We start from the raw sequence: 18,763 nt of genomic DNA, 5'->3' as shown, positions 1-18,763 counted from the left end.
AACCAGGTGGTTATAAGTAATTTATTTGTTCAAAAAAGTATAATCGTTGTTGTGGCTGAGAAAGTAGACGCAGGGAAATTAATTTAAACTCGCTATGATGGCAGTTTCATTTTTTTTCAAACTCATCAGCCAAGTTTAAACATATAAAAATTAATCGATATACTTACTGTTTAATTAGTTATTTATTTCTTAACTCTTAAAATACCTGGTCGAAACTGTTGAAACATAACCGGCTAACTTTGGGCGAATTGCTGTTAAGCTACTGGGGAGTGAGGGGCGTATTGGGCGGAGTGCGGTTCTTGGGCCGACTAATTTTGACAAAATTATGTAAGATAAGTATCAACTAGCGTTGAAAAATTAGAATGTTCACCTCAATTTCCTAATATAATTTTGCGTTAAATGCATTGAATTTTTGTCTATAAATTCATCGCCTTCACTGAAAAAATTATGTAAGGAAAATGCAGTGATTTTGTTTGAATTGTCAACGCAAGTAATCGCTTATCTTAAATAATTTTGCGTTTCTAAAGCGTTGATCTGACATAACTTTGCGTTGAAATTAGCATAGTTCTTACCTAATTTTGGTTTTTCCACGTTGTGATCTCGCATATTTTCAAAACATAGACTTCTGTTGGTAAGACTCGGACAACTGACCTCCTGCATGCTTGTCGCCTTATCTACTACTGTACATATTTTAATTTTCTTAAGCACTATTTTTTTTTAATAAACTGTACTATATCTTCACGCTTTGTAGTTTTTCTAAACGTAGATCTTACGTAATTATGCGTTTCTAAGCGTAGATCCTGATTAATTTTAATTTTCTTAGCGTAGCTCTCGAAACTATTCCGTACCTAATAGTTGCATTTAGAGAAATTGTGGGCAATAAAGACAATTGTTGAGTTTCAGTAAATTAAATCAAGTTTAAAACCTGAGTTTTTAATGCTCCTAACATGAATTTGAGGCTAAATTCAAAGCACAGATCTAAGCTTAGAAAAGCAAAATTAAGAAAGATCAAAGCAAAATTTAACGTTCAACGCCAGTATCAATGGAAATTTATATAATATCCAAGCTTAGAAACGCAAAATTATTTGAGATCAACGCCATGTTCAACGAAAAATTATGTAAGATCTACTCATAGAAACGCAAAACTATGTGAGATCAAGGCTAAATTCAACGCAAAAGTATCTATGATCTGCGCTTAGAAAAGCAAAACTGCGTAAGATCGACGCTAAATTCAACGCAATATTATGTGAGATCTACGCTTAGAAACGCAAAGTTAAGTAAGGTCTACGCTTTTAAAGGGCATTGTTTTTTTCAACGCCTCAAGCGTTGATCTTAGATCAATTCAACGCAGTCTTCTCCAATCTGACATAATCTTGCATTTTTAGCGTTGTCACATATCGGCCCGGGTTGAAGAGGGGTGGAGTTGGAATGAGGGATTTGTGGTGTCTACGCCGCGAAAAATACTTTGTTAACAGCCACGGTGAATTGTACTCTTAGAGACTTATAAAGCTCGAAGGGAGCTGCTCAACGACTTTTTGCATTCAAAATGGAGAGCTAAGGTAATTGTTACAAAATTAGTTTGAGAGCAATTAATTACCGTAACTTAGCCGAATTTCTCTTGTTTTTATCGGTGACACGCCGACACATGAGACAATGAATTTGAACTTTTTACTAACAACTTCGTAGTACTCTTTCGGAACATCCAAGTATGCAATGTCGAATGTACCCTCGTGTTCTTTCAACATCTCTTTCGTAACATCAACTGCCGACCTAAGAATGGAGGTTATCTTATTCGAGATCCCCGCCTTTTCCCAGTACTTTTTCCCAATTGAGACAAACTCTTCGTTCACGTCTATTGTGTACACGTGGCCATCGTCACCACAACCTAAATTGAAACTATCCTGCCCATTTTGAGGCCTCCACTTATCAAAATTGGACCTTCTGGGCCGAAAAAGTGTATGAAAAGAACATAGCGCAATTTCAATTTAATTCGACGCAAATTTTCAATGCTGGACTTTAGTTCGACCCAAACTTGATGCTCGGCTTTAGCTTGAACCAAAATTGTTTAAATTTGACCAAAATAAATGGCAAAAGAGATTTGTCTCTTTCAACCGCAGACTTCAGATTCCAACTGCAAATTATGATCATCAGCAATGGTTAAACCAAATCCGTGTCTTGTAGTACCACATATCAAATGGCTAAGAAACAAATTTTTTTCCACGGAAGAGAGGGAGCAGATGCTGCAATAAAGGGGGGTCCCCTTAATATTACAAACCTAATGAGCCCAAATTTTGTACACTTTGGTAAGACATACAGGATCTTGACACTCGTGGTAGCATTAATGTATATGCCTTAAAGCATCGTAGAATTTTATATGAATCTATCACAATCGAACAAATTGCCACAATCGAACAAATTGCCACATCTGAACATATTTTACGAAGCATCAGAGTGTTATAAAATGTAGTTATTCCTTATTTTTTATTTCAAATTACTCTTCGAGATTTTTGCTTTCGGTTTACTATCTGCCTATCTACCATCCTAATACGTCTCCGGTGAATACAAATAATAAACAAGGAGGCGTTGTAGAGTGCGTTCGCACATAAAGTTCCGACCCGGCTCATCTACATTTTTCACTTAATTGTCTACCAAATGAGGAAGAGATAAAAAAATAACATATCAAACTATCAGTCAACAAACTATTAAATGAATAAACAATCTACCTTACAGGGCCGATGAGTACCATAATATGACTACCAGAAAAGATTTAAGAAAGACACAAGATACAAATTTTTATTACAACCAAAACTCGTTGTCCATTTTTTGAAAACCATTAAAAGCCAAATCAAAATGACATCAAATAAAACTTATGCTAAAGAAGATTAACCTGTACTTTATTAGAAAAAATATGCGACTTTTCCTCAATGCGGATTGGTAACAAGTCGACAAGAAATGAGCAAAAGGGCAAAGTTTAAAAAAAAATTAGAAACTGATTAGAAACATTATGCATCAAATAAAATCATTGAGAGATTCTTCTATAACTCCATAGTGAGCGATTAAGAATTTTCATTATCCGGGATATGTCATACGACTACAAAAAGAAGGCCAAACACAGGCAAAAAGGAAAAAAAAATTTGTATAAAAAAATTGCACAAAAACGATATCCAGGCCAATTAACTATTAAGTTCAAAAAAATTATTGAAAAAATCTCATTGCATTTTTTTTCAAATGACCGGAAGACCGTCCATTATTGAAATGCAGTGAAAAGAAAACAAAAACCTACAAAAACGGGCGAAAATTCAAAAATCACGAATATTTAATGAAAACTGGTTGTATCAAGAACAAAGACTATTTTAGGAAAAAAAACTGTTATAGTGAGCAAATTGTAGTTCACGAATAAGGGATGTGACTTTTCTATAGAGATGCTAAGCTAAAAGTTAAAAGAAATAAGATTGGAAGGTCTCAAAATCCGTTGCCTTTTTAAAATAACAAAAATTTCAAAATTCAAAGCCAACATAAGCTTTCCACTAAAAGAGCAGACAGTTTATAATGCAAACTTTTTGAAAAACTAATTGCAACTGTTATTAGACTAAGTCATAAGACTATAAAGTAGCTTTAAATAAAAGCTGAACTAAAAGGTTTCACAATCAACTATACAAAACCACTGTGTTGAAGCCATTAAATTTATAAAGTATGAACAGGGATAACATAAAATCTTCCTTTGCGTCTCCTTTGATCATCATGAAGTCTTTTTGTAAAGCGCACATTACAAAAAGACCGCAAAAAGAAACACAAAAATTGAAAATTATCTAGATTTCACAAAATTCTTTTGAAACAAATGGTCTAAGCCCTGAAGACATCAGTCAAAACGTTTAAACAAGAGAGTATTTTTTGTTCGGTTCAACAAAACATTAAGGACACCTCTCAATAGTGAGGTTATTTTACGAAACTGATACAACAATGGAAATTCCGACAAAAAACGCAAATCAGAGCAAAAAGTGATAAGTTGAAGAATACTTTTACTCATTTTTTTAGAAATTTAGTTTGAAAGTCAACAAAAACTTTTAGCTATATACCGATATCAGTTATTAAGCTCATTTATGTATCTATAGTTGGCCACTGAGACCTTTAATTACCCAATATTTGGTATAAGACAACAAAAATTAACATCAAATAGAGGGCAAAAATAAGAAAACTCTGCCTAATTCTGCAAGAGAACGGATTCGCAGCGCTTAAAACCATATGTTATGAAATTAATAAATATGATCAGTTAAAAACTTTTTGAAGTTTTTTTCAGTTAGACTTTTAAGTAATGTGACAATTTACCAAAGAAACAAAAACAACAGCAAAAGTGGGCAAAAATGAAAATTTTGTTTGAAAAATTGTAGTACCAAAAGAACGGAAACGTTCTGTTAAAACAATCTGCCACAGAGTTTATTTAATTTCCATTTGAAAGAAGTTTTGACCTGTATTTTCTGAGAATAAGCAAAAATATGACTGAAATAATATAAAAAAGTGACAAGTTTCCTTAAAGCAATACATTCAAGGACACAAGAGACATTAGTTAACAACTGAATGCAAGGTACAGATTCACTTTCTCCTCTTGAGGAGGCCATTTGGATCTTTGAATGATTAGACTTAGTATATCAAATATTGACAAAAATTTAAACATCGATAACTCCCTGTTAAAAACAAAATTCGAAAAAATCTTTTTAGTTCCATATTCTAGGATGTACGTGCTTTTTAATGATACCACTCACAACTCTCTACGATGAATATATTGATCGGCCAAAATTTTCTAAACAAAAAAACCCAGTTGAGTATATAGTTCCTCCCTCCCCACTAAAGTGAGTGTCGGAATAATAATTATATGTAAAAAAGTTAGTCGATTTGAGATTGAATATCATGTTTTGCTTTCTCAGACATCAGTATTAAGTTTTGCTGAGACGCAACTAGAAGAGAATTTCAACTAAAACAATGTATTATAGCTACTCTAGCTACGCTAGCAGCTACACCAAAGTATTTTATCATGGCCTCTACCTGGATCTAAGATTGAAATCAAAACGCGACTATTGCTTATCAAATGGACCATTTGACATCTGAATAGAGACCGTAGTGTAATTATAATTTTTGTGTAAAAAAATTTTTTATTGATTTAATTTTCAGTCGAAGCAAAAATAATTCCTGAATTATTCTATCTGTTCAGACAAATTCCATTCTGAATTTTGTTATGCGTCGGCGGTATTCATAATCGGCACATTTTTTGCTCCGGAAAAATTTCGACATCATTAACAAAGATTTCATTTAATCTAAAACTGTTACGAAGCTATTAATTAATCATTGAGGGCTATGTGGGGGATTGAAATAGTGAAGTTTACCTAGAGCGAAGGAGAAAGCACTGAGGCCAGTCAATGTCCCACAGTCTAGAATCTTCTTCGCATTCATCATGAAAGTCAAGCTCTGATATAACAAAAGTTGGTCAACGCTCGAAGCCTAAAGAAACAACACACATTTGAGTATTACTCAACACACACACAAATCGATCTCCCAGAAGATATATTTGATTTTTTTCATACTAAACAGTAAAAAATCAGGATAAAATTCATTAAAATTCAGGAAGAATTCAGAAACTGAGATTCATGATGTTCCGAAAATTCTCAGAATTTAACTCTGAAATTTACCATGAAATGTCTATTAAGTGCCCTGATCAGAGCTCTGCGCATAGAAAAAACAGAATGAATTTATTATGATTCAGTACTGATTTTTAATGACACTACGGTCCGGGTATACAGCTTCATCTATTTATAAAACCGCTTCAGTACATTCTAAAAAACAAATACAATCCGTTGACACAGAAATTCTGGATCATAACTTTGTTTTTTGAGATGAAAAAAAATTTTTTTAACTCAATGACTATTCTTTTTCATTTACTGGTGTGAAAACAAGTTAACAATTATTTTTTGATATATATGACTGTCTAAGGACTATATTATAATCATTTTTCAGTCAATTTTTGTGACAAACATAAGCCACTTAGATATTCACTAACGTTTGAATCCGTTTGCTTTTGTCCCCTCCTCCTTTTCATCAATGGTGCGTATGAAGGAACTTTTATCCAAAGATCATATTTTTCCAAAAAAAACAGAGACACTTACAAATCTTTCTTTGGGATGTCGAGCTGTGACGTCAATCAACTCAGTTAGAGCGGGAGGTAAAGTATTCAATCGAGGCTGAATGACCATTTTGTTCAGGTACCTGAATCTGTCCGGGTGTGTCTTCGCTTTTTTAGTCGTCTCCATCAGTGATTGAATGTTCTGAGAAATGTCAACATTGAAAGTAAACAAACAAATAAAAGAACTCCATTAATAACTTTATAATTTTTGAGATTAATTGGAGAGGGATAATCTTATCTATCATTCAAACTAGCGCATGTTTTTCGTATGTTTGGCTTCAGGAAGAGGGGTTTTTAATTATAAATTCCATTAGTTCGTTTATCTGGTGGATCTCTTACTTGCAAGCCTATGTATTAACCATTGCACCCACTGGCCTTAAACTCTCTCACTTGGGCATCTCCTATAACCGATTATCTTTTTCGGAGATTGTGTTCTGTGTCCATAATCTTTTAGGGGATGTAAGCATGCGCAGCTACTTTGAAAATGAACCAGTACTGGACTCGAACCAGCATATCTTATTTGAAAGCCTAGTGTGCGAAATAATGCACCAAAACGTTGTCAGATCTGGAGCATCTCTTAAAACCCATTCTCTTGTTCTCTCTTATTCCAAAAGGCCTCATCCTTCTAGCCATGTATACGTTGACCTATTACAGCTTCTTATCAAGCATTTTCTTAGCACTATTAAATTGTTCTCTCTCTACATTCTATCACTGCCCATTCTAGAACTGTTGGGGGTCTAAGCAACCCAGAATGAACGTCAAGTCTTAATCAGAGCTGATTCAGTGAAGTTACAAGCCTTGGATCAGTACTGTATCAGTGCTTCGATCATGTCATTTTTTAGACTTGGCACGTCTTGAATCATGTCCCAATTATTGACAAGTATTGATTCAAGTCTTGATAAAGGCTTGGCTATTCTCGAGCAAGTCTCAGCCAAGAACTGACAAGTCTTGAATCAAGTCTTGAACACAATTTTTAGTGTTGAGTTTCCTTCATTGTTGAACGAAAGAAAAAGCAGCCATCTACGATGGCTTGCCTTCAAAAGTTTTCAAATTGAAAATATAAGTGCAAGAAAATGCCGGCACTTCCACAAATTTGCCTTATAGAAAACGATAAAATTCTGATATCACCTCAATATGCCAAGACTTGACCCAAGACTTGTCAAGTCTTCCTCAAGACTTGACTTAGACTTGGCAGGTCTTGAGAAAGTTTTCACAAGTCTTAAGATTAGAAACAAGACGTGATAACTACTGATTTGTTAAGTTAAGAGGTGTATTTCACTTGAGATGTACTGATCAAGACCTGAAACTCGTTTTGGGAGGCGCAAAAACTTTGTAAGTAATTGATCGGCCCAGGACTTGAATTTTCACATGCAAGCCTTATGTGTTAACAGCTTACAACAACTTGTCTTGAGCCCTCAAACTTGGAGAGCTTCTATAACGCATTGTTATTTCTCATCCGTTCTTGTTCCTCGGGCCTCATCTATCTAGCCTAATATATGTAGAACACGCAGAGCGTCTTGTCGAGCTTATCTCAAATAATTGAGGTGATTCTTCTGTAACTTTCTATCAACTTACCAGAAGAGTGCAGACCAATTTAAACTAATGCAATTTTCGCTGTTGATCAGCTGTTTATTCTCTATGTTCAATGCCTGTAGAACACACATTTTTTGTTTATTGTGAACAAAAAGTTTTTAGTCTTCAATGCTGGTAATAACTCGCTTTTTTCATTCTACTATTTATACTATCAGCTCCTATTTATACGTTATTGGTTGTCATTAGCTATGGCAAATTTTCGCCGACGTTTTCATACAAAAAACTTGCATGTTGACTCAGAACTTTGGAATAACATTAGAAATGAGTAACTGCAAAAAATGTTATGTAAAACGATAAACCACACACCAAAAGACAATTATAATGGTTCAGCATCGTTCGGCCACATTTATCACACTTGTTATTAATGGTCCACCTCTAATTAATTCAAACAAAGCTCTGCAAAATAAAAAAGATCAAAGTTTTCTGTCGTAAAAATTTAATAACGAAAAAAAGTATTAAACCGGCTAAATAGGTCAGATACATTATCTAATCAAAGGCAAATATCTTCAGTTTTTCAGTTTTGAAAGTTTACCACAAAGACAAATTGTGTTGTTCTCACCTCAACAAACGGTAGAAAGGATGTGAAACATTGTTACAAGGTAATCGAAAATAATTAATTGAGAATATCAAGCCTAAAATCGGCTGCTGCCCCAATCAACAAGTGTTTCACTTTAATGGAAACATTTTAAGAATTTATTGTTACCATTGCGCATTTAGTACGCTAAATGCAACAAGTTTAATTTATTAAGCCATATAACGACATACAGCCGTCTATTTTGCAGCATCTTGAATGAATTGCTCACAATTACCGACATTATACCAAAATCTTGTAAGAACGAATGAATTTTGCAAGCTTATGACACTAAAACAGAGGGTAAAGATTTTGAAACGCATTCTTAAATTTTTTTATGTTCACGTGGATGGATGAGCCGTTCCTCTATGGAACGAGTTTTGAACAATTGGAATCTAATAGGGGAGCAGTGCTAGCGGAAAAGTTCTACAAATTGGAAGGCTAACAAAATTGAAAAACTATACCCTTCAAAGCATACCCGTACCGAACTACACGTCTAAATCAGTACTAGGCAAGTCTAAATCCAAAACTTATTTCGTTTTCCAGTACTGGGCAAGTCTCAAAAAAAGTCTTACAAGTCTGACAAGTCTTGGCCAAGACTTGGGTAACACTTGCAAGTTGATTCCCAAGTCAAAACCAACTTTTCAAAAAATTTCGAGTGAAAATTTTGAATTCAAAAAAATTTCGCAACGTACCACGATTTTGGCATTACTTTTTAGGCACTTTCCAGGGGTGCTAAAAAATGATGCCGGGGCATACCAAATTGTTTATTAGGTGTTTATTAGCAACCCGTGATGGTCTATTGAGGGTATTTCAGGTGTTCTGGGACGTTTTGAGCCAATTTTCAGCCGTTTCAGCCCCTAAAATAGCCGAAATCACCAAATTTATGTACTTTTCAGATCAGCCAAATATCGAACTTGAACCGAGGCAAAATTGTCAAAAGGGGTGCTACTGTGATGGTGCCCATGATAGCCCGAGGTCCCGTGGTGCGGCACCCAGTGGACCCTATTATGGTGCAAAGTACAAATCAGCCCGTGCAAAGTACAGATGTCCCTCAATATAAACTTACTCAAGAGCCAATGTTGCCCTCTGTTAGTGCTAGTAAAACTAGTTATAATTAACCAGCTATAACTGTTTATATCACTGTTTATATCACTGTTTATATCACTCTTTATATCACTGTTTATAACACCCGGTTAAAACGTTATAAATAGGGTTATAATTGGAAATGAGTTATAAATTATGTGGTCGAGGGGTCATAGCTCGCTGGTCTTTAATTCGCGAAATACTGGTCCAAATAGGATGTCATATATAGAGTTTTAAAGCTTATTTTACGGGCAATTGAATGAGCTGTTTCCCGTCCCGATCCGATGTATACTTTGGTCAGAATTTTGAATTTCAAGTACCGTACCCCCGAAACGTGAGGTTTGCCTGGTTCTCGTTCTCTAATAACTTTTTTTTGAGTTCAACTAGGAAGCTCATTTTTTAATATGAGTTAGCTTATCATGTGTGCTAATGAACGTTACTACTCCGGTCAAAGTTGATTCCGATCGTATTTCGAATTTTTTGCAGTTGACAACATTTGTAAATCAAATGACGCCCATTATTATGATACTGTGAAAAGAAAACAAAAAGCTACAAAATGGGCAAATATGCAAAAATCACGAAAATTGGTTTTTATGAAAACTGGTTGTTCCAAGAAGAAAGACTATTTCAGGACAATGAAACCGTTATGAAGAGCAAATTCTGTTTCAAAAGATAAATGATGTGAATTGTACATAGAGATACTTAGCTACAATTTAACAGATACAAAATTGGCAGATCTCGAAAATCTATCTCTTTTTTTAAATAAAAACAAAAATTTTCAAAATTCAAAGCCAACAAAAGCTTTCGACTTAAAGAGTAGACAGTTTATCTTGCAGTTAATTGGAAAACTAATGAAGAGCATTCTGGAAACGTTATGAATACTGGAAACGTCATGAAGAGCAAATTGTAATTCAATAGATAAATGATGTCAGTTGTTTATAGAGATGCTTAGCTACAATTTAACAGAAAAAGTTGACAGATCTCTTTTATTAAAAACAAGTATTTTCAGAATTTATAGCCAACAAAAACTTTCAACTAAAAGAGTAGAAAGTTTTTCTTGCAACTACTTGGATAGCTAATAGCGACTGTTATTAAACAGACTAAATCATAAGACTAAAAAATAACATTAAATACAAGCTGAGCTAATAAGTTTCACAAACAACTTTACGAAACCACAGTTTTGAAGCCGTAAAATTAATAAGATAGTAACCGCCAGAATATAACATTTTCATTTGCCTCTCCTTTGATCATCGTAACGTCTTTTTGTAAAACGACTATCACAAAATGACAACAAAAAGAACCAAAAATACTGAAAAGTATCTAAACTTCACAAAATTCATCAGCAACAAATTGTCTAAGCCCTGAAGACATCATTTAAAACCTTTAAACAACAGTAAAATTTTTGTTTGATTCAACAAAACTTTAAAAAGAGCTCTAAAAATGAGGCTATATTGCGAAAATGAAACAACATTGTAAAATGCGAAAAAAGCAAACCACAACAAAAAGGTATAAATTAAAGATTACTATTACTCTTTTTTTTAGAAATTTAATTCGAAAGTCAAAACAACCATTAGCTATTTACCGATATCAGTTATTAAGTTCATTTGTTTATCTATAGTTGGCCACTGAGACCTTTAATTACACAATATTTGGCATATGACAACAAAAAACAACAACAAATATAGGGCAAAATAGAAAAACTCTACCAATTTCTGCAATAGAACGGTGTCAGCCCTTAAAACCGTTTGTTAGGAGAACAAAAAAATATGTTTACTTTCAATTGTTGTAAAGTTTTTTCAGTAAGATTGTTATATAATACGACAATTTACGAAAAAAACAAAAACAACATCAAAAATGGGAAATTATGCACAAAAATCAGAACATTTTGTATAAAAACTCGTAGTACCAAAAGAAAGAAAACGTTCTGTTAAAACAATCGGCCACAAAATTAGTTTATAGTTTATAGGGAGGAAAAGTTGACCTGTACTTACTGAGAATAAGCAAAATGTTGACTAAAATAATATAAAAAAATGAGAAGTTCAAAAAAATCACAGAAATTTCCTTAAAACAAATTCATTCAATAACATAAGACATTAGTTAACAACCGAATGAATAGAAAAGTTTCATTTGCACCTCCTGAGGAAAAAATTTAGATCTTTGAGTGGTTTAACTTAAAAATGAGATTGCCAAAAAGAATAACAATTGAAGGCAAAAGTGAAGAATTCAGTTAAATTTTACTAAAACTCTTCCTCAAAGCCATTGAAACCCTTTGTTCTCTGAAAACAAATCTTATCTACATTTGGCCTCAAATAAACGTAAATTGGAGTTGTCATTAACGGAGCTGTGAAAAAAACATATTGTTAGTAATTAACATAGAAAACAAAAGCAAAATACTTTGAGAAAAGGCAGCATCAAAATAAAAACCAAAAAGTCTCTGATTCTAAGAATTCATGATATTATCGAAACTCTCCCTGATTTTTTCTTGCGCCCAACAAACCGACCAAGTGTTCTAAGTATTTGCGGATTAGACCAATTGTTGATTGGAATTCTTCAAATATTAAAAAAAAAACCACGATGCATTTTGTAGAATTATCGAGTTAAATCTGCAAAAAACGGCAAAGTTTTAATTCCAGAAGACTTTCATACGGCGCCTAATTGCAACTAGCGTTCTATTTGAGATAAGGGATTCTGTGTTAAGATTTGTAGGTCACTAAGTTTGGCAAAATTTAACAAAGTGGACCAAAAAAGCAAATTTTGTGCCATTTTTGATGAAAAAAGTTTGAATTTTGAAAATTTTTATCAAAAATTTTAGCAAAAAAAACTTCAATCAAACAATTCAGCAACGCTCTTCTATCTCTTGCGGTAACAACAACACTCTGCCGTCAAAGATTTTAACTTATTTTGAATTATATTAGCGAAATTGTGCCAAACTTTAGCAAAAATTACCGAAAATGTGAACAGAAACAGTCGAATGTTCACGAAAATTTAAACCTCGATAACTCCCTGTAAAAAACGAAAAACGAAAAAAGTTTTTTGATTCCGTTTTCTACAATGGACGGGCTTTTTAAGGATACCACTCACAATTCTCTACGATTAATGTATCGATCGCCCAAAAGTGACTGAATAAAGAAAACCAATTGAGTATATAGTTCCTCCCTCCCCACTAAAGTGGGGGTCGGAACAATAATGATTGTTGATAATTGATGAGATCGATTGGATCGATTGTGCCTTTCAATAAATCTGAAAAATTTGCCGTAAAGAACTTGTTTTGTTCGTTTTGTTTTTGAGTAACCGTCCCGTGTAAATGTCTTAATCAATCTATCATTTCTTGTCTAAAATCTTATTGATGTTTGCTGATGAGACTAATTGGTTCAAGTGTTCGTTCATTTATTTACTTCAAAACTTTTGATAAGCGCTTTTTTAGCAGAGAAGTCCGATACCTGCCATGCTGGTAAAAGCCAGGCTGTGCTTAATTTTAAAAACGTGATTAAAGGTTAATCTCTCGTAAAAAAAATTCGGAGGGTGAATGTGTTACAAATTTTATATTCCTCGTAGAGTCAATATTTTTCGGTAAAAATTACCCTTAGGGACCAGATAATCTGTTTTTTTTTTAAATTGAAAGATGAACACCAACTGATTAATGTAGATGATTAAAAACGAAAGCATTAAAAACTAACATAAAAGGTTCATTGTAATTGTTTTTGTAAATATATGAACTGTCCCATCTATGCAAAATATTTTTGAATAAAAAATTGACTTGCGTTTGTTATTTCAATTGACTGTCAATGTGGACTCCTCTGTTCCCAACTTCGGAGTTTTCTAACTTTGTTCTCTTTGCTAATGGTTGTTTTTAGAAAAAAAAACAACAAATTATTACAGAAAAAACTAAAAAAATATTACAGAAAAAACTAAAATAAATTATTACAGAAAAAACTAAAATAGCCAGCTTACTTAATGTAAAATTCAGCAAATTAGGAGAATTTTTTGAAAGTAGGAACTATACTTTAGATCTGCCTATGGTTAGGCAAAAAAACACCTTTTCCTTTAGATTTGTTACTAAGTTTGAATGTCTTAAAACGCTTCTTGCTCTTGGAAAATTCAAACCATTGGGTCCTTCTACCATTCCCTCATGGGCATTGCGAGACGCAGCTAGTGAACTAGCTGAGCCTATTTGTTTTCTTTTGAATGAATTTATAAAAACAGAAACATTCCCTGCTGAACTCAAAAGAGCCGACATCACTCCACTTTTTAAAAAAGGAGACCTTGATGATCCTCTAAACTATCGACCAATTTCGTTAACACCAGCATTAGCAAAAGTTTTTGAATCTCTTATTAAACAACAAATCGATGAATATGTTCATAAGAATGCCCTGCTTTCTAAAACACAGTTTGGTTTCAGAAAAAAAAATGTTACAGATGCTCTCGTTTATTTAACTGAAAAAATACGATGCAACAAAAACGAGAAAAAAATTACTGCAGCGGCGTTTTTAGATCTATCAAAAGCTTTTGACTCCATTAATCACAAGCTCATGATTCAAAAGCTTTCCATTCTTTTATTTTCGATACCAGCTCAAAATCTAATTACGAGCTATCTTTCAAACAGAACACAAAGAGTCATAATCAATAATGTTAAAGCAAGTTGGATTGAAGTGGCTCAAGGAGTTCCGCAGGGAACAGTCTTAGGTCCACTCTTGTTCAATCTATATGTTAACGACATTAGCAACTTTTTGTCATGTGAAACAATACAATACGCAGATGACACAGTACTATTGAGCTCTCATGATGAAGTTCTCAAATGCAAAGGCGAGCTTGAGAAGGCCATAGAAAAATGCATACAATTTTTTAAACCACATCACCTCAAGATCAATCCGGATAAAACAGAGTTTATTATTTTTGGTAGCTCTAATCCTCATGACGAAACGACATTAAAAGTGGGAGACAAATTAATAAGTTCGAAAGCGGAAATCAAATATCTCGGTGTTAATATTGACAAAGACCTCAAATATCAAAAACAAGTAAAAATTCTTTTGTCAAAAATGGCCCAGGGCATTAAATGCATATATGCCCTCAGGAACATAATACCCACTGGTTACAAAAAAATTATTTTGAATGCTTTTGTTCTCAGTCATGTTCAATATTCTTCTGTTTTACTTGCAACCATCAATCAAAATCTTATAACGACATTAGAAAAGCAGTTAAATTGGGCCATCAAAGCTTGTTTTCACAGACAGAAATTTGACTCATCCTCAGATCTTAAAATGAACCTTGGTATACTACCTATTTCTTTGCTTTTTGATTACAGGGCTGCCACTTACTGCCATAGTATCATGAATAAAAAGAAGCCTGCCTTCTCAAGCTCAGCTTTGAAATTACCAACCGCAAGTTTTTATATACACGAGCGAACTCAAAAAATTTTTACCCAGACAATTTCAAAATGCAATTTGCATGAAAAAAGTATTATTAAAAGAGGTATTCTACAGCACAATTCTTTCCCAAGAAATTATTTGTCAATGTCATACAGTCATGCAAAGAAGAAATATAAGCTGTTTTTTCTGAATGAATACCACAAGGACCCAAATAAAACCCAACACAGATCAATTACTTGGAAACATTTTAAATTCAATTAAATTTCTTTCTGTTTTACATTAAATTTATGTTACTGTCGTCCCTCCCCTCCAATACAAGTGACTTCTCTATTGGATCGATATTTTAGTTATTATAAATTATTAGTTTCTCTTTTGTAATTATCAATATTTTACACTGCCTATCTCTGTAAATTTTACTACGACTGAAACATTTACAGATATTAGGAGAAATACAGTGTTCCTTTTTTTGGCGCTCTTACTAAGATATTGATATATGTTTTTGTCCATTTTTTCAATCTATTCGTTGAAATGAAAATAACTGAAAAGTTGAAAAACGATATCGCATAATTGTTCTTTTTTGGTATTTTCAGTTGTTCTTTTGATGCTAAAACGAACGAGTCATTTGATCATTTGTGCATTGAACGCGTTGCGTTTTAAAGATACGCAAACGCGCTCACCCTTTAGGTAGAGAAGGAATATCAGACGTCCTAATACTTATTGAGTGACTCTTTTCCCTAGTTAGCTTTCATTAGACACATGTCTTTTTAACACTAATAACGATGTATGCTAGGTTAGTAAACTTCCAAGCAAAGGATTTACCGAGAGTTCAAAGTCATTACCCAGGTTGAGGTCCCAGACGGAAAGTCGATATGTCCAGACCGTCCCAGACGGAAAGTGCCTATGTCCAGACCGTCCCAGACGGAAAGTGCCTATGTCCAGACTTTCGTGCGTTCACCAGACCTTCGTGCGTTCATGTCCAGACCTTCGTGCGTTCACCAGACTTTCGTGCGTTCATGTCCAGACTTTCGTGCGTTCATGTACAGACTTTCGTGCGTTCATGTCCAGACTTTCGTGCGTTCATGTCCAGACTTTCGTGCGTTCGACAGACTTTCGTGCGTTCACCAGACTTTCGTGCGTTCACCAGACTTTCGTGCGTTTATGTCCAGACTTTCGTGCGTTCACCAGACTTTCGTGCGTTCATGTCCAGACTTTCGTGCGTTCGACAGACTTTCGTGCGTTCACCAGACTTTCGTGCGTTCATGTCCAGACTTTCGTGCGTTCACCAGACTTTCGTGCGTTCATGTCCAGACTTTCGTGCGTTCGACAGACTTTCGTGCGTTCACCAGACTTTCGTGCGTTCACCAGACTTTCGTGCGTTCATGTCCAGACTTTCGTGCGTTCACCAGACTTTCGTGCGTTCATGTCCAGACTTTCGTGCGTTCACCAGACTTTCGTGCGTTCACCAGACTTTCGTGCGTTCATGTCCAGACTTTCGTGCGTTCACCAGACTTTCGTGCGTTCATGTCCAGACTTTCGTGCGTTCGACAGACTTTCGTGCGTTCACCAGACTTTCGTGCGTTCACCAGACTTTCGTGCGTTCATGTCCAGACTTTCGTGCGTTCATGTCCAGACTTTCGTGCGTTCGACAGACTTTCGTGCGTTCACCAGACTTTCGTGCGTTCACCAGACTTTCGTGCGTTTATGTCCAGACTTTCGTGCGTTCAACAGACTTTCGTGCGTTCACCAGACTTTCGTGCGTTCACCAGACTTTCGTGCGTTCACCAGACTTTCGTGCGTTCATGTCCAGACTTTCGTGCGTTCACCAGACTTTCGTGCGTTCATGTCCAGACTTTCGTGCGTTCATGTCCAGACTTTCGTGCGTTCGACAGACTTTCGTGCGTTCACCAGACTTTCGTGCGTTCACCAGACTTTCGTGCGTTTATGTCCAGACTTTCGTGCGTTCACCAGACTTTCGTGCGTTCATGTCCAGACTTTTGTGCGTTCATGTCCAGACTTTCGTGCGTTCATCAGACCTTCGTGCGTTCACCAGACTTTTGTGCGTTCACGTCCAGACTTTTGGAACTAGGTAAACACTTGTCCAAATTAGTTCGGTCAGTCCGGATTTTTAATTTTATCACGAATTGTGGCTAAAGTGGAGCATACCCACCAAAAACGAGCATAATTGGTCTAAAAATGACAATTTCGTGTCCAAAACAATGTTCGGTGATCGAAAAAGTTAAGCCTCATCGAGCGCGGATACTTTTTTGGAAGTAATTGAAAATTTGTCCAAAATGGTGCGCTCAGTCCATTTTTTTATTTCATACCCAATTATGGCTAAATTGGAGCCTGCACACCAAAAATGAGCACAACTGGACAAAAATTGACGATTTGGTTAACAAAACAATGTTCGGTGATAGAAAAAGTTCAGAAATTTTTTTGGAAATAGGTAAAAACTTGTCAAAATTACTTCGCTCAGTCCAAATTTTTAATTTCATCACAAATTGTGGCTAAAGTGGAGCTTACCCACCAAAAACTAGCATAATTAGTCTAAATTTGACGTTTTCGTGTCCAAAACAATGTTCGGTGATCGAAAAAGTTAAGCCTCATCGAGCGCGGATACTTTTTTGGAAGTAATTGAAAACTTGTCCAAAATGGTGCGCTCAGTCCATTTTTTTATTTCATCCCCAACTATGGCTGAATTGTAGCCTGTACACCAAAAATGAGCACAATTGGACCAAAATTGACGATTTGGTCACCAAAACAATGTTCGGTGATAGAAAAAGTTCAGATACTTTTTTGGAAATAGGTAAAAACTTGTCAAAATTAGTTCGGTCAGTCCGAATTTTTAATTTTATCATGAATTGTGGCTAAAGTGGAGCATACCCACCAAAAACGAGCATAATTGGTCTAAAATTGACGATTTCGTTTCCAAAACAATGTTCGGTGATCGAAAAAGTTAAGCCTCATCGAGCGCGGATACTTTTTTGAAGTAATTGAAAACTTGTCCAAAATGGTGCGCTCAGTCCTTTTTTCTATCTCCTCCCCAACTATGGCTGAATTGGAGCCTGCACAACAAAAATGAGCACAATTGGACTAAAATTGACGATTTGGTCACGAAAACAATGTTCGGTGATAGAAAAGTTCAGATACTTTTTTGGAAATAGGTAAAAACTTGTCAAAATTAGTTCGGTCAGTCCGAATTTTTAATTTTATCACAAATTGTGGCTAAAGTGGAGCATACCCACCAAAAACGAGCATAATTGGTCTAAAATTGACGATTTCGTGTCCAAAACAATGTTCGGTGATCAAAAAACTTAAGCCTCATCGAGCGCGGATACTTTTTTGGAAGTAAATGAAAACTTGTCCAAAATGCTGCGCTCAGTCTATTTTTTTATTTCATCCCCAACTATGGCTAAATTGGAGCCTGAACACCAAAAATGAGCAGAATTGGACTCAAATTGACGATTTGGTCACCAAAACAATGTTCGGTGATAGAAAAAGTTCAGATACTTTTTTGGAAATAGGTAAAAACTTGTCCAGAAAAGTTCGCTCAGTCCTTTTTTTTATTTCATCCCCAATTATGGCTAAAATGGAGCATACCCACCAATAGTTAGCACAATTGGACTAAAATTGACGATTTGGTGTCCAAAATAATGTTCGGTGATCGAAAAAGTTAAGCCTCATCGAGCGCGGTTACTTTTTTGGAAGTAATTGCAAACTTGTCCAAAAAAGTGCGCTCAGTCTTTTTTTTTATCTCTTCACCAATTATGGCTGAATTGGAGCCTGCACACCAAAAATGAGCACAATTGGACTAAAATTGACGATTTGGTCACCAAAACAATGTTCGGTGACAGAAAAAGTTCAGATACTTTTTTGGAACTAGGTAAAAACTTGTCAAAATCAGTTCGATCAGTCCGAATTTTTAATTTTATCATGAATTGTGGCTAAAGTGGACCATACCCAACAAAAATGAGA

The 18,763-nt window shown here is 34.9% G+C and overlaps 1 protein-coding gene across 3 annotated transcripts in view; it reads right to left on the bottom strand.

Annotated features, from left to right (window-relative positions):
• LOC142352951 (catechol O-methyltransferase domain-containing protein 1-like) overlaps positions 1 to 18,763 on the bottom strand; it is an 83,323-nt gene that overhangs the window by 1,034 nt on the left and 63,526 nt on the right. The window contains exons 2-5 of one of the 3 annotated variants that reach the window (XM_075405111.1): positions 8,325 to 8,346; positions 6,156 to 6,314; positions 5,379 to 5,493; positions 1,677 to 1,885 (exon numbers count right to left, since the gene is read on the bottom strand). In XM_075405111.1, coding sequence (XP_075261226.1) covers positions 1,677 to 1,885; positions 5,379 to 5,493; positions 6,156 to 6,299 — 468 coding nt within the window. In that variant the 5' untranslated portion in view covers positions 6,300 to 6,314; positions 8,325 to 8,346. Of the gene's footprint in view, positions 1 to 1,676; positions 1,886 to 5,378; positions 5,494 to 6,155; positions 6,315 to 7,747; positions 7,887 to 8,324; positions 8,347 to 18,763 lie in introns of those variants that run through there. The other 2 variants (XM_075405110.1, XM_075405109.1) reach the window with 2 other exon arrangements.

The sequence above is a fragment of the Convolutriloba macropyga genome, chromosome 14, assembly GCF_964194025.1.
Source record: "Convolutriloba macropyga chromosome 14, txConMacr16.3, whole genome shotgun sequence".
Lineage (NCBI taxonomy): Eukaryota > Metazoa > Xenacoelomorpha > Acoela > Convolutidae > Convolutriloba > Convolutriloba macropyga.
This window is presented reverse-complemented; position numbering and strand designations above follow the sequence as displayed.